General features: G+C 23.5%; 4 protein-coding genes across 4 annotated transcripts; 2 read left to right on the top strand and 2 right to left on the bottom strand.

Moving 5' to 3' along the window:
- Nucleotides 1-5,339: 5,339 nt before the first annotated feature.
- On the bottom strand, nt 5,340-6,572 carry SRAE_1000336000 (39S ribosomal protein L38, mitochondrial; the record flags this gene model as incomplete). Its single annotated transcript, XM_024650541.1, has 1 exon — nt 5,340-6,572. The coding sequence occupies one exon, from the start codon at nt 6,570-6,572 to the stop codon at nt 5,340-5,342; it is 1,233 nt and encodes a 410-aa protein (XP_024504308.1).
- A 314-nt stretch (nt 6,573-6,886) lies between these two features.
- Nucleotides 6,887-8,365, bottom strand: SRAE_1000335900 (V-type proton ATPase subunit B, kidney; the record flags this gene model as incomplete). Its single annotated transcript, XM_024650539.1, has 1 exon — nt 6,887-8,365. One exon carries the CDS (start codon nt 8,363-8,365, stop codon nt 6,887-6,889), a length of 1,479 nt encoding a protein of 492 aa, XP_024504307.1.
- A 941-nt stretch (nt 8,366-9,306) lies between these two features.
- On the top strand, nt 9,307-9,707 carry SRAE_1000335800 (Glutaredoxin-1; the record flags this gene model as incomplete). The annotated part of the gene is made up of 2 exons (XM_024650538.1): nt 9,307-9,327; nt 9,378-9,707. The coding sequence occupies 2 exons, from the start codon at nt 9,307-9,309 to the stop codon at nt 9,705-9,707; spliced, it is 351 nt and encodes a 116-aa protein (XP_024504306.1).
- Nucleotides 9,708-13,507: 3,800 nt separating this feature from the next.
- Nucleotides 13,508-14,711, top strand: SRAE_1000335700 (Hypothetical protein; the record flags this gene model as incomplete). The annotated part of the gene is made up of 3 exons (XM_024650537.1): nt 13,508-13,561; nt 13,613-13,793; nt 14,200-14,711. The coding sequence occupies 3 exons, from the start codon at nt 13,508-13,510 to the stop codon at nt 14,709-14,711; spliced, it is 747 nt and encodes a 248-aa protein (XP_024504305.1).
- Nucleotides 14,712-16,881: the final 2,170 nt, after the last annotated feature.

Genomic DNA, 16,881 nt, shown 5'->3' with positions numbered 1-16,881 from the left:
TTTTTTTTTTAATTCTAAAATATAAATATAAAAGTTTATAGTTTATAGATAAAAAAATATATATTGTGTCCAAGTTAGTATATATATATCTTCATAGAAAATATAATGCTTTATTTTTATATTACTATTTAAAAAAGAGAGGGAGTGCTAGATATAAAAATAAAAAAATTTTTACTTTTTTTTTATCATACCATAAATTTGTATGAAAAAAAAAAAATGCTAGTATATAAAATTTTAATTGTATAAGAAAACCATCAAAATAAGGATGTTGTAAAAAAAAATATATATATATATATTTATATAAATTTATTATTAATAAATATTTCTTATCACAAATTAAATTTTTAACTCTTAAACAGAAATAATAATCTGTGTCATGGTTTATAAAATCTATTATAAATATATAAATACCTATTATCATCTAGAAAAGAAGAGGGGGATCATCAAAAAGAAAATAATTAAAGATATAAATATATGACAGAAACTAAAATTATTACTATTTCTAGAATTTTAATCAACAGGTTTCAGGAAGGTTAATATAGCAAAATTATTTTAAAGTTAAAAATAATATAAAATATTTAAATATGATATATTATTAAAATGGACAACCAAAAAATGTCCCAAATAATAAAGCTTTTTAGTTGAGATTATCATGCGATTAAAAGGAAACTCCTTTTTCTTTTAAAATATTCAGTTAGATATAAATATTTGGTATACACATTTAATGAAAAAAAGGCAAAATGTTTTAATAGAGAGAGATAGAGTAAAAGAGGAAATTTAATTGGATAAATTTTGTACTAAAAACTATTGTTTATACCATATTTAAATATACACAAATATAAATAAAACTTTAGTTCATTTCTCTATTTATAAAATAAAATATAAGGATAAATTTTATCTTGTATATAGTATTGATAAGATACTATAATATTTATAAAAAAAATTTTTAAAGTAAAACTTTATTAATAGTAAAACAACAACAACTAAAATAGGTTGTATTTTTTTTAATTATATATAATTATGTGTAATTTTGATACAACTAATTATTTTAATCAAAATAATAAAAATCATCAATACAAAAAAAAAATATTTATCTCTTATCATTAGAAATGTAGTAAAATCTTAACATTGATATTTATATTAACAATTGAAGAATACATAATTTAGGAGGGTAATCGATGTATTATAGTATCACAAAATAATAACATATATCATATCTATTTGTAATAGAAAATTTCTAACATTATTCTAATAAAATGGCACTATGCTTTGAGAATAGAATAGAAATATCAAATTTTTCTTTACTTAACCATTATATTCATTTTAATCAGTAATAAGATTTATTAAAAATTTTTCTTTCTATCTAAATTTTATTATAATATAAATAATAATAATATTTTGTAAATGATATATATTAAAATGATACTTTTTTTAATTTCGTTAACCTTAACTCATTTTTTTAAATAAATTAGGAGGATAAAAAAAAAATTAATGATTTAATTGACCTTCTATATTTTTTTTATCTAGAAATATTATCAGATGGTATGAAAAAAATTTTCAAGAGGAAAATAATATATTATTCTTCTTAATAAAAATATTTATATATATGAAGAAAGAAATATATACTAAAGAAAGGAAAAAAAAATTATCTTAAAAGTGCATAAAATGTCTCTTTTTAAAAATAAAGAATACTTTGATTACTTTTAATACTGTTTGAATATATATTTAAAGGAAAATCATTGAATTTTTAATATATACACATTCTGGAAAATTTTATAATATTCTATTTTTCTGATAGTAACAAATAGTTAAAAGAATTACTCGAAATCAAGAAAAAAAAATTGTCTTAATTATTTGTCAAGAACATTATATGTATCGCTCTTTACTTTTCTTTAAGAAGTATAAAAATTTTATGTTTAGTAAAACAAATATCACACTTAATTTCAAGTTTTCTCTCTATTAATAATCTTTATAGTAAAACAAAATAATTCAAAGAATTAAATCAATTCTTGTATCTTATAAATTATAATGATTTTCTTTATAGATAAACAACCAAGATTTCATAGTACTTCAATCTGTGGTTTAAACTTTTTCAATATGTACCCTATTTTATAAACAATGCATATTTTTTTGTGATATTTTTGTACCACATGCAATAATAATTTGAAAAGTTGATTATTGAAATACTTAATTGTCAAACTACTCTTAACCTTTTTTTTTATTAATATTATAATTTATTTTAACTAAAGATAATACTTATTTTTTATCAATTGTCTTTGATTTTTTATCAATAAAAGTTATTTATAACTTTTTTTCTTTTTTTAATAAACAAAAAAATATTAGTCATTTCTAGTTGTCTATCCTAAAAATTATATAGTTAATTTATAATTTCTTATTTATCAGTAAATAGAAAGACTCAAAATTATGGATTATTTTATTTATGAAAACTGAAATATTTTTATAAAAAATTTCCTAAAATTTAAAATAATTTGTTAAAATGTTTTTAATTAAACACTTTAAAATGATTCTGTTTTATTTTTGCTCAACATATAAAATTAGAATCCATGTTGTTCTGAAATTGTTTTATGAAAATAACTTTTTTTAGAATTAAGACATGATATTATATTCATTAGATAGCTCTTAAAAAGAGATGAATTTTGAATATAATCAAGGGTATGTAAAAATTAAAACTCCAGAAGTTATGAGCCTTCAAAGTTGGAGGCGAAAATGGGGAATATTTTTTGCAAAAAATCGCCTTTCATGATTCAATTGAGAATTTTAAAATTAAAATACTTATTCTAGATCAGATTTTTACGGGAAATTCATTGAAGTTGGTTTCATCTTCATAGGACGTCTAAAACTTGAGATATGATGAGAAATGTTGCTTCAAAAACGTTTTCAAGAACGTACTCATAACTTAGGTTTTACAGCTCGTAGAAGTATGAAACTTGTTGCGCTGGACTTCTTTTGACTTTTTAGATGTAGTCCACGTTGAAAAGTTTTCTTGATTTTCAAAAGGTTTCAAGATATAGTACTTGGTATTTTTTCGCGCTTAATCTTTTGTCATCATTTTTTATATCTCAAAAATGGTTGATGATATAAAAAAATTTTGAAGGTAGACCTCATATGAAAACTAATGTGAAGACGATTTCAGAAATCCGCTTGTTCCTAGCTTCATTTTGAAAGGAGATATAACCAAAGGCGGAAATTTTTTCTAAATATTCATTGTTCATAACTTTTCAGTATCTTGGTTAAAAATTGTCATATGAAGATATGATTAGTGGCAAACGATTTCTCTTAAAAAGTTATTTTAAAATGAATAATATCTGTAAAAATAACTTCCATATTTCCTGATTTTCAAAAATTGTTCAAGAAGCTCCAGCTTGACTTGTCATCAGAACTAAAAAAAAACAACTTTTTTTAGAATTTTGGCATAATATTATATTCATTCGATAGCCCTTGAGAAGAGATGAATTTTGAATATAATCAAGGATATGTAAAAATTAAAACCTCAGAAGTTATGAGCCTTCAAAGTTGGAGGCGAAAGTGGGGAATATTTTTTGCAAAAAATCGCCTTTCATGATCCAGTTGAGCATTTTTAAATTAAAAGATGTATTCTAGATCAGATTTTTACGGAAAATTCATTAAAGTTGGTCTCATCTTCATAGGACTTCTCAAACTTGAGATATGATGAAAAACGTTGCTTCAAAAACGTTTTCAAGAACATACTCATAGCTAACGTTACACACCTTGTAAAAGCTTGCAACTTGTTGCGCTGGACTTCTTTTGACTTTTTAGATGTAGTCCACGTTGAAAAGTTTTCTTGATTTTCAAAAGTTTTCAAGATATAGTAATTGGTATTTTTTCGCGCCTAATCTTTTGTCATCATTTTTTATAACTCAAAAATGGTTTGTGATATAAAAAAATTTTGAAGGTAGACTCCATATGAAAACTAATGTGAAGACGATTTCAGAAAACCGCTTGTTTCTAGCTTCATTTTGAAAGGAGATATAACCAAAGGCGGAAATTTTTTCTAAATATTCATTGTTCATGACTTTTCAGTATCTAGGCTAAAAATTGTCATATGAAGATAAGCTTAGTAGCAAACGATTTCTCTTAAAAAGTTATTTTAAAATGAATAATTTATGTAAAAATAACTTCAATATTTCGCGAGTTTCAAAAATTGGCCAAAAAGTTCCAACATGACTTGTCATCAGAACTTAAAAAAACAACTTTTTTTAGAATTTTGGCATAATATTATATTCATTCGATAGCCCTTGAGAAGAGATGAATTTTGAATATAATCAAGGATATGTAAAAATTAAAACTTCAGAAATTATGAGCCTTTAAATTTGGAGGCGAAAATGGGGAATATTTTTTGAAAAAAATCGCTTTTCATGATCCAGTTGAGCATTTTTAAATTAAATGATATATTCTAGATCAGATTTTTACGAAAAAAACATTAAACCTAGTCTCATCTTCATAGGACTTCTCAAACTTGAGATATGATGAGAAATGTTGCTTCAAAAACGTTTTCAAGAACATACTCATAGCTAACGTTACACACCTTGTAAAAGCTTGCAACTTGTTGCGCTGGACTTCTTTTGCCTTTTTAGATGTAGTCCACGTTGAAAAGTTTTCTTGGTTTTCAAAAGTTTTCAAGATATAGTACTTGGTATTTTTTCGCGCTTAATCCTTTGTCATCATTTTTTATATCTCAAAAATGGTTGGTTATATAAAAAATTTTTGAAGGTGGATTTAAAATAAAAATTTATTAAAAGTTTATTGCAAGAAAGTTTTTGTATTTACATTTTTGTTGAAACTAGTTATAAAGAATGGCGGAAATTTTCTTAAAACATTTATTGCTCCAGAATTTTTTATATCTCTACTGAGAACCATTATTCAATAGTGCAAATATCCTCAATCAATTTCTACTTAAAAATTTATCTGAAGTAAATCATTTTATGATAAAAACTTTATTTTTTAATAATATTCATATAATGTTGTAAAAAATCTAAAACTTTTATTTGATTTTTTTTTGTATATACATTATCAACTGAAATATTAATCCGAAAACACTACTATATAGAACAATAAAAATTAGTGAATTTATTTTTCGTGTCAAATTATTCAGAAAATGTGAAAACAACTTATCAAAAATATTTAATTATAAACTTTTTTAGACACCAAATTCCACTTTGTTAGCAAAGTAAAACATGTACCAGCATTAAGTTTAGAATTTAGATTCATAACAAAAAAAGGACAAAGAATTTTATAAATAACAACCTAAAAGTAGACCTAACTTTTGTTAACAATCAACAAACTTTATTTTAAATAATCTATTCATACAATCTTCCAAAAACACCATCTCCAATATTTTTTCTTATTAAACGAGAATGTTCCCAGTGTGTCATATTTTTCTTGTTATTGACATAATTAAAATCTGGATATTTTGGTTTTTTTGGTGGTCCATCACTTGTAGACATTTCTAATTTCATCTTTTCAATTTCATTATAAACAACTTCTTTTGGACGATACATATCAAGGTACAAATCAAATGGTTGAGGATTCTCAGGAAATTCTCTTTGCTTTCTTACCAATGGTTCACGCCATTCATACTTAAATTCAGGTACATCTTCACCAATGTTTTCTAAAGTTTCATCAACACTATCATCCCACGTTAATTGTGAAAAATTAGCACTACTTGGTGTTAAAGAGTTCTCATTAAACTTATAAAATTTAAGCATATTGAAAACACGCCCAGATAACTTATTACTATTTTCAATAACATTTTCTAAATTAACCTTTTCTTTATGTCTAAAGGTTACAAAAACAATTCTATGATAACCAGTTCCTTTAAAAACTAAAGGTTGTAAATATGGTACTATTGTATCTCCCTCACTAATATCTTTTCCATCAGGAATATTAGATACCATCCAATGAAGAATTTGTCCATTTTCTGTAAATGCATTTCCATCTAAATTAACCATAACAATTGTATTATAAGCCTCGGTATTAAAAGATTCTAATTTTACTATTGGCTGATTTTTCATATCATTACACTTAAGTAAATTTCCTCTTGCAATTTTATTATTTCCATAGATAAAATTCGTTTCCTGAGTTATATTAAAAAATACATTAGTTTGAAAAAGATCTTGGAAGATATTATTATGATTAAATATCTCTGTTTGGTTAAATTTTAAATTTTCAATATCAATTATTACTTCATCAAATTCAGTAAACTCTTTTTCATTTTTTACTGCCTTTATTTTTTCTTGAGGAACTTTAAAACCAATATCAATTTTATCCATTAATGGTTTCTTTGTTAGTTCTTCATAACTTTTGTATATATTATTAGCATCAACTAGATGTAATTCTGGTAAAAGTTCTGGTCTTTGAATTCTTGCTTTATACCAACGATCCATTTCATAAAATCTGTTAGGATAAAAAGCATCCGGTCCGGCCCAAGCTATGGCACGAGGTCTCATTGGCCTTCTAACTCTAGGAGAACATTTTGCTCTGTAAGAATTTTTTATATATATTTCGGCATATATTGATTTTCCTCGAACCATTTCCCTGCAAAATTTTTAATATATTGATAACAAAAATTTTATAAATATAAAAATGAGATATTTTTACTCAAAAATATATAATAAAAAAAAATTATAATTCAATAAAAATCTATTATTACGTCGGTTAAAAAAAATATAAGTGAATTATGTATTAATATTATTGTTAATAATTGTAATTTTAAAAAATTAATCTTTTTTTTTATATAAAAATACTTTTTGATTGCACATATTTAAAATTTTCTGAAATATTATACTAAAATTCCATTAAAGCATCATAAAAATAACGCTGAGATCATTAGTAGATAACACTAATGTTAAACATTATGCCTTCTGTAATACTTATCCAAAGTAGATACAGGAATTCTTTTAAGCAATTCTCTTGGAAATATTCTTAATAATTGCCATCCAATATCTAAACTTTCAAATATTGTTCTGTTTTCATAACCTCCCTGTGAAATAAAAGTTTTCTCAAATTTAGTCAAAAATTCTAAATATAATAAATCATCTGCTGATAAAGCTTCTTCACCAACAACAGCTTTCATAGCTTGGACATCTTTACCAATAGCATAACAAGCATAAAGTTGATTTGATACATCAGCATGATCTTCCCTTGTCATACCAACACCAATAGCTGATTTCATTAAACGAGAAAGGGATGGTAAAACATTGATAGGTGGATAAATTTGTCTATTATGTAATTGTCTATCAATATAAATTTGACCTTCTGTAATGTAACCAGTAAGATCAGGAATAGGATGTGTTATATCATCATTAGGCATTGTCAAAATAGGTATTTGAGTAACAGAACCAACTCTACCTTCTACTCTACCAGCTCTTTCATAAATTGTTGATAAATCTGTATACATATAACCGGGAAAACCACGTCTACCAGGAACTTCTTCTCTAGCAGCTGATACCTCACGAAGAGCTTCAGCATATGAAGACATATCTGTTAAAACAACAAGTACATGTTTATCACATTGATATGCTAAAAATTCAGCTGTTGTCAATGCTATCTTAGGAGTAATAATTCTTTCAATAGTTGGATCATTAGCTAAATTAAGAAATAAACATACATTATCCATAGAACCATTCTCCTCAAAATCTTGCTTAAAAAATCTAGCTGTTTCCATGTTAACTCCCATTGCAGCAAAAACAATAGCAAAAGATTGTTGTGAGGTATCTTTACCTGGTAATTGAACTAAACCAGCTTGTCTTACTATTTGAGCAGCAATATCATTATGTGGAAGACCAGCAGCTGAAAAAATTGGAATTTTTTGTCCACGAGCTATACTATTCATAACATCAATAGCAGAAATACCAGTTTGAATCATTTCTTCTGGGTATGTTCTACAGTGAGGATTTATTGGTTGACCATTTATATCAAGAAAATCCTCAGCCATAACAGCTGGTCCTTTATCAATTGGTTTACCTGATCCATTAAAAATTCTTCCAAGCATATCTTCAGAGACTGGCATACGAAGGATATCACCAGTAAATTCACAAACAGTATTTTTTGCATCAATACCAGAAGTTCCTTCAAACACTTGAACAATAGCTTTTGTTTTAGTTACTTCTAAAACTTGCCCCATTCGTTTTGTTCCATCAGCAAGAGTAAGGTAGACAATTTCTGAATATTGAGGAAATTTAACATCAGACAAGATAACTAAAGGTCCATTAACACCAGAAACTGTTTTGTAAATTAGACGTGGTTTAGTTGAGTAATTACGAATACATGATGTTTTATCTTTCGTTATAGGTTGATTGACTTTAATATTTTCAGAAAGAGACATTTTGAAATTATCTTTATTTGAGTAGAGTGATTATTAATATTATAGAAAACTTTTATTATTTTATGGGATTGATTAACGATAAGCCAAATAATGTATAAACATAATACCAAGAGGATAAAATTTAAAAAATTGCCTTTCGTTTCAAGAATTCACATGTTAAATTTTGACTTAAACAAACAATGAGTAATTTCTTTTTATTTACACAATAAATAAAAATGATTCTTAAAAAATAATTATTTTATTTAAAAAAAAATTTTATTACTTCTAAAAACATAAGTATATAAATAATAACATACATACTATGATCATAATTAAAAAAAAATACTATAACATTTTAATAACAAACAAAATTTTTTTTAATTTTTGAAAGTAAAACTAAAATTTTTTTAAAGTTTTTATGAACTCTGGTATTTTTACTATTTTTAAGTATGTTGAAATATTTTATCATTCTTTAAATTACAACAAAAAAATTTTTTTTTTCTACAATAACATATAAAAAATGCGGCCGCGAAATAATTAAATATTTTTAAGCCATTCTTTTTTTTTTTTTTAATTTATATACCAAGTAAAGATTATAACTAGTAAAATATTAGTTTTAAAATGATAAAAGAATTAAAAAAAAGAAATTATATTATTATAAACTAACAATAAAAATACTACGACCATTCTTTTTAATGTTTACCCATTCTAATTTATTTATTGATTATAGAAATTATATATTTTATATATAAAGTAACGGTTTTATATGTTGAATAGTATTAGTATAATAATTGTGATTGATGAAAATTCCTTAAATGTTTGTTTACTTTTTATCAGAATGATGATTATCTGATAAAGTTGTTAGTTATTTAAGTTATAAATTATTTTTATTTTCAGTTGGTCTTTAATATACAACAGATACCAGTTAAATGTCTTTTATAACATCATTGATTCGTTCTATAATGGGAAACAAACTATCACCAGTTTGTTTATAAAATTATTAAAAAATAGTTATTTAATTTTTTTTTTTTAGGAAAAGATGGTTGAAGTAAAAAAATGGATTGATGAAAGTATTGAAGGAAATAAAATTTTTGTTATTTCTAAATCATATTGCCCTTATTGTGTAAAAGCTAAGAAAGCATTAGAGTCATTTAATATTAAAGATGGAAGTATGAAGTGGATGGATATTGAGAATCATCCAGAAATGAATGCTATTCAAGATTATATGGGTGTTTTGACTGGATCTAGAAGTGTACCAAAAGTTTTTATTGGAGGTAAATACTTAGGTGGAGGTGATGATACTGTTGCTGCCAAAAATTCTGGAACATTAGAGAAGATGCTCAGAGATGCTGGAGCTATATAAAAGATAAATAATTTATTTTTTTTATTTTTCATAGCCTTTCTTACTTTTTTTTCAATTAATGTTACCAAATAAATTATTTTTTTACGATTAATTTTTATATTTTTAAATTTTTATTCAATAGATAAAAGACAAAATTTCATATATTACAATGTGATAGACTATCTTTTTTGATAATGAAGAAGAAAATATAAAGAAGAAGGAGGGTGTAAAGAAGAAAAAAAAGAAGTTAAAGGATAAGTATATGTATATATTGTATATACTTTCTATATATAAATAAATTTTGGTGTTGATGTTTGAAATTCTAAAATAAAATTGAATTATTAAATATAAAGTTAAAGGATCACATAATGAATGACGTCATTTTTAAAAGTATTTCTATCATCTTTTCTCTTTAACTATAATTGTCTACATATTAGTAAATATGCCCTTCTTATTCCTTAAGAAATCTTTTTCTCTCTCTCTCCCTCATTTCTATCAATTTTTGTTGATATATATCTTTTAATTTACCAAATAAGAGAAATCTCTATTTAGCTTTTTCTTAAGAAAAATCAACAAATCTCTTTTATTATTATTATGGGTGACTAAAAAAAAAAAAAAATTTAATTGTACAAATCTTTTAAACGTATATATAATATTTATCATAAAATTTTCTTTTCTTTTATTTTTTTTTTATCTTATTATTAGTATTTATATGGATAACAATAAAAAAAAAGATATAATATTTTATATATTGTCATTATCATCAATATATAGCAAAAATAAATGAATATATGTTATATTTTTTTGTCTTTTTTTTTGAATTATAAAAAAAAAAAAGAATATTATTATGTATTTTTATATATATTTAATATCTTTTACTTCCCTCCTGTAAATAATATACGATCATTTGGTGGATTATATAATTTGACAAGAATGTAGATGTAAAATATTTTAATTTTATCTACCATGCTTTTATTATTAATAATATTATGGGACACAAAATATATATATATATATAAAATATAAGAGGTATATAAAAATTGTAATGTTATATATATATGTGTGTTTGAAGCCTATAATGATATTATTTTAATTTTTGGTGATAAAGATTAAAGTATATGTCAATCTTTAGTAGACAAAAAAGTGTTAATCATTTATTGCTAAAGTTTTCTTTTTTTTATTTTATTTTATTTAAAATTATCCCACCTCTTTATAATATATCTTTTTTCCTTCAAATATTTGAATGATAAAATAAATATTTATAGGTTAATTTTGATAATATTCTACCTTCTATACACCTTTTTCTCTATATATATCTCCCAAGAAAGTAGTACCACTATTAATCTTCCCTCATTACTATATGTCTTCCATAAGTTGTTTGATTTTTTATTCTTTTAATTTCATATATAATATATTCATATTTATAAAAAAAAAAAAAAAGAAAATATATGTATATATAGTGATTCTTCATATATATATATATATATATAATATGTTGTAGAAATTTTTATCATAAAAAATGTCTTTTTATTTTTTTTTTTTAAAATAAATTACGGTTATATTTAATTGATATATATAGAGGAAGAATGAATTGAGAGAATGTTTTGTAAAAGTTGTAAAAGATATATATGTTAATTGTATGATAAAAAAAATTTAGTTGATATAGGGGAATGCTAAGATATAAATTTGTTTTTATTTATATATTATATATATATTTATATTGAATGGAAAATTATAATAAATTTGTAAATGTATATAATGCCATCATAGTAGTTATCATTATCATAGAGTGAAGAGAGAGATAGTGAGTAAAAAAGTTTATATGATTTAAGAGACTTCTTTTAATTTGTAGTGTAAGTAAAAAGATGCTAAGATTATTCTAGGAGAAAGATATGAAAAGCGAGTGCGATCTTCTTCATATATATATATATACATATATATGATATATATTTTTTTTTTGACGCAGCGTTAAAATATATGATGAAGAATATTTCTATACAATTATTAGCATTCTCTATAGTTTTTCATATTTATCTTTTTTTTTTTTTTTCTCCCATCGTCTCTGGTAATTATTTTTGCTAATATTTTGTATCACTATTAAACATTTCCTCCACCATTATGAATCGGGGCGCTTTGCCGCAGTAGGGGTGAGGACAATGAAGACAAGAGAGATAGAAGATTGTGTGGAGAACATTATAGAATTTGAGGATGTATATAAAGTTATTTCGTTATAATATATATGAGGGAAAATATACATATATATGTATATGTTATATATATATTATAATAGAGAAAAGAATGTAGAAGAAGAAAGATGTGGTTGAAACTATATACTAAGTGTATATCTTGTCAATACACAAATATATCGTGTATGTTAAGGTTCTCTTTTCTATCTATATATTTCATACAATATTATATAAAATTGAAATTGAAAATGACAAAAAATTTTTTCTCTGCTTCCAATTTTTATTATTATATGTACATATTTCTATTGGAATAATAAAACATTTTTGAGTCTCTTTTTCAATATATTACATGTTTTCTCTAATAATTTTTTTTTTTTGTCTCCGACCACAATTGCGTCAATGAAAAATGGTCGCTGTAAAAATTTTGCTTTCTTCATGAGAAGCTCCCATAAAGATTTTCTATTTTTGTTCCTTTCTTTTTTCATTTACTGATAAAAGACTTCTTGTAGGTTTTTGTCGACCACCAAAATATATATATATATATATTATATTATATTATATATATATATATAGTGGTACTGATGATGATAAGTACAGCTAGTGTATATTATTAGATACGATATAGAAATAACGGCGATGATAGGATAGAAGAAGAAAGTAAAAGAAGAAGAAAAGAATAAGTAAAAGGATGTGAGGATGAGGCCATGTTGGCCCCATCAACACTTCATCTTGTATTTGCTTTTTGTCCTGTTGTTCTTTTTGTATTCTGTGCTATCTTTCAATCTTCCTTCTCCTAATTTCTACTTCCATTAATCCGTCTGGTATTATTTTTTATATTATTAACTTATTCTCTTCCTCTCTATACATATTTTGATCCAACCATCTACCCACATTTTGATGCGAGTTTCCATATTATTTTTGTTTCTAATATTAATGTATATATTTATATATATTTACTTTAAACTCTCTCTCTTATTCTTTTTTTTTTTAAATGATTATTATAAATTTATTATTTATTACACAATATTCTTTTCTTTTTTTTTTTAGCGCAACTGGCAATCAGATCTCTGGGGTGGAAGAATAAGTCCATACTCAAGATTGTGTGTCATTAACACTTTCTTGACGTCGATTCTTGGGGCCTTTGCCTGGACCCCATAGAATCGTCATCAATATTGTCTAATATTTAATGTTTCTCATAATTTGTAATCTATTATGATACAAAGAGATTGAAAAAACAGCTACGTCAAATAAACTATTTATTACACGAAGCGGGATTGCCACCGTTTTTTTTTTTTTAACAACTCTCTCCTATTATTTGTGATAGTTGGTAAAATTTAAGAAAAAGTTAATCAGTGATACTTTTTCTTAAATATTCTTATCCAAGAAAAAAAAAAAGGATACTTCAAATACTCCTGAAAAAAATTCAATATTCAGGAAATATTTATCAAAGACAATTGTTGTTATTTGCAATTTTTCCTTAACCAAGAAACATCAATACAATTATAGCTACATACATCTATTTATCTTTTAAATAAAGAAGAAAACAGATTTTATTTGTCGTCTGTAAAGAAATTCTTTTTTTTTTTTATCATTATTATCATTAGATATATCTTATATATAAAAAGACAACACATCATGACTGCCAAACTACGACAGCATTCATTATCCTCAGTTCGAAAACTACAAGAAGTAACGTTTGATTTATCTTTGATATCATTAAATATCAATTTTTTTTTTTAGCTCCTCCATGACTGTAATCTACAATTAGCTGCCTATCGCAATGCCATTCAAGGGATAGGCACTAGTGCTGATGGTGTTGCTTTAAGAAAAGAAATTGATGCCTGTGCTCGTGCCTGTGTTCGCTCCTGTGAATCTACTAAAAATTGTGTCTTACCTCAATTACGACATGACGGTGAACTAAGTAAGTCATATATATTTATATTTATTTATTTTTTTAACTTTTCCTTTTTTTTTTATCTTTTTTTTTTTATTCTATAAAATATTCATACTCAAATTTAATGAGTCTAAAAAGTAATCATACACATTTATATATGTTGTAATTTTTTTTCATATACATAATTTATGTATATGTTGTGTTCAGCTTGAAAATGAGAAAATTTTTAATGCTTGGTTAATAGAAAGTATATATACAATTTTTTTTTTCTTTTTCTTTACTACTATAAGCTGTTTCTTTAACCAATTATTCTATATTTATTCCTAATTGGTAATTTAATTGACTTATTTGATAATAAATGTTGACCATAATTTTTTTTTAAAATATTTTATTATTATTATATATTAACTTTTTTTTTTAAAAATTTTTTTAGGTGTTGAGTTTACAAAACATGCTTCTCAGTTTATTGGATGTGTATCAGCCTGTGTCGTTGAAATGAAACGGTGTACAGCAATGGAGGCAACCTTTCCAATTACAAATTTTTTAGGAAATTCAAGTGCGGGACCTTCTACTTCAGGGACGGCAGTGCCTTCAGGAACACCAACAATACTACCAACAACATCGGGACAAACATCATCTAATGCAGGAAGTTCGGGTCAAAATAATAGTGGAATTCATTGTACTACCAGTAGTAATATTGGTGGTGGCCCTACAATTACCGGGACTGGGACGTCGTCCTCAATAATACAACAAAATGTGCCTACTACTTCAGAACAGCACATCATTGAGATGGAGCAAATGTTGGAGACTCTTGAAAATTTAATTACGGTTCACTTTTCAACAACGGAAACAACTCCTACAGATAAAGTTACGCCAAGAAGAAGACGTGGAGCTTCTTGTAGGCCGCAATGTGTATGTAGTAAATTAAAAACTAGCTATGCTTGATATATATATATATATAAATATATATATATTATATAATGTTTATCATATATGTATTTATACTAATTGTGTAAAAAAGCCTTCAAAACACATCAAAAAATATACATATATATATTTATATATATATATATCCCATTAACAATCGCTTTCCCATTATATATATTGTAAAAAAAAAAGAAATGGCAGAAAGAGGAATATAATGAAATGAACGACAAAAACAATTAATACAAAATAAGATAAATAAAAAAGCAACAATTTATCAATAATTAAAAAAAAGAGAGAGAAAGAAAAAAGAATGAAAGAAAATACGAATATGGTTAATTTTCAAGAAAGAAAAAAAAAAAGTATAGTAGTATAGTTTTTGTAATTAGAGACGACTATTGAAAAAATATATATATTTTTTCTATTTTATCATCATGCCACAATATGTATATATATTATACATAACATAAACAAAGACATATAGGGAGATTACTGTTATATATAATATTATAAAAAAAAAATATTGAAGAAATCTAAAAAAATATCCGAAACGTTGCTTTCATATTCTCTTAACGATTGGTTAATTATAATAGTTCTTTATTATTTCTTATCATGTGACACGATAGTAAAAATCAACTCACATTTAACTTATGTTAGCTGTTATACCAGCAAAAAAATGTTTTTTAATTTTTATTAATAAAAATAACAGTTGTTTTTATTTCAATATTTATATGTTTTTTTTTATTGTATAAAAATTATAGTGATATATAGTTATAAAAATTAATAATATTTTGATAGTTACAATAAATTACAAAGAAATTTTTTTATTATTTTATTAACACTTAATAGACATAAAAATATATATTCATATGGATGCAGTTTTTATCATTATATAGATGATATTAATTTCTTTAAATTTACATAATTCATTTCAGTTGGTAAGTTAATTTTAATTACTTTTATATCAAGTATCATTATATTACTATTTCTGGACTAATTATAATTTATTATGATATTATTTGTTTAGTTTTTCAGCTAAAGTTTTTTTTTTTAATATAAGAATCTTTTTCTTATACATATTTCAGATGATTTATATTTTTAAAATTTTTTAGGCTTTTTTTTTTCTAATACGTGTAATTATTGTTTCTTTCTAATTTTTTTATATTTATAATAATAAAAATTTCCAGAATATCTTATCTTTTATTAGCTTTAGTAATAAGTATCTTTAATTTAATTAATTATCTTTAATCTTTTTTATATTATTTATCTTTTAGCTTATCTATTTTTTTCTTACCTTTTTTGTTGTAATATTTATTTTTGTTTTGTTTCTAAACTATAGAAGATGATTTATTTAAAAATTTATATTAAAATAATTATTTGATAAATTATTGTTAATCTATTTTTTATGCAGGATCAACTGTTTTTATGGAAAAATTCTTATTACAATAGAAAAAAATCATAACTTTTAATTAATATATATTTAATAAATTTATTTAAAATTATTAAAATTTTATGATACATATTAAATAAGTCAAATTTTAATCAAAATATTGTAAGTTATTTTTTTAATTACTTTAATTATATATATATATTTATAGTTTAAAAAAAAGAATAAATATAATGATAGAAACTTTACAATATTAATGAAAAATTTTTATCAAAATTGATAGATCTTTTAAGTAACATGAAAAATAAATTGAGGTGATTTCCTAGTACAATGAAAAAAAAATTATTTTTTTATAACATATTGAGAAATTATTTATAAGTTTTTAACAAAATATGATAGTGGTATTGATAATAGAAGTTTTTCACTACAATCTGAACCACTTAGTCTTCTATTCAATTTAAATTTGTATATTTTTTTAAGAATGCAAATGATAAATTAAAAAAGAATTCAAGGGGTTAGAATGGTACAAAAAATAATAAAAGTATATTTAACTTGTTGAAAATATTTTTAAGTTATAAAAATAGAATTTATAGATGGAAGTGGTTGAAATAATAGTAGTAGAAACAATAAATTGGGTAGAAGTGGAACTGCGAAAACAATGGGTGAATTTGAAGAAGAATCTCAATAATTAATGTTATAATTTAATTGCTCATTTTAACTTACAAATATTTTTTATTGTATTTCATAATTTGTATTATGAGTATGCTTTATAATAAAAGAATTAATTAAAAAAACATTATCTTT

Source organism: Strongyloides ratti (assembly GCF_001040885.1).
Source record: "Strongyloides ratti genome assembly S_ratti_ED321, chromosome : 1".
Taxonomy (NCBI): Eukaryota; Metazoa; Nematoda; class Chromadorea; order Rhabditida; family Strongyloididae; genus Strongyloides; species Strongyloides ratti.
This window is presented reverse-complemented; position numbering and strand designations above follow the sequence as displayed.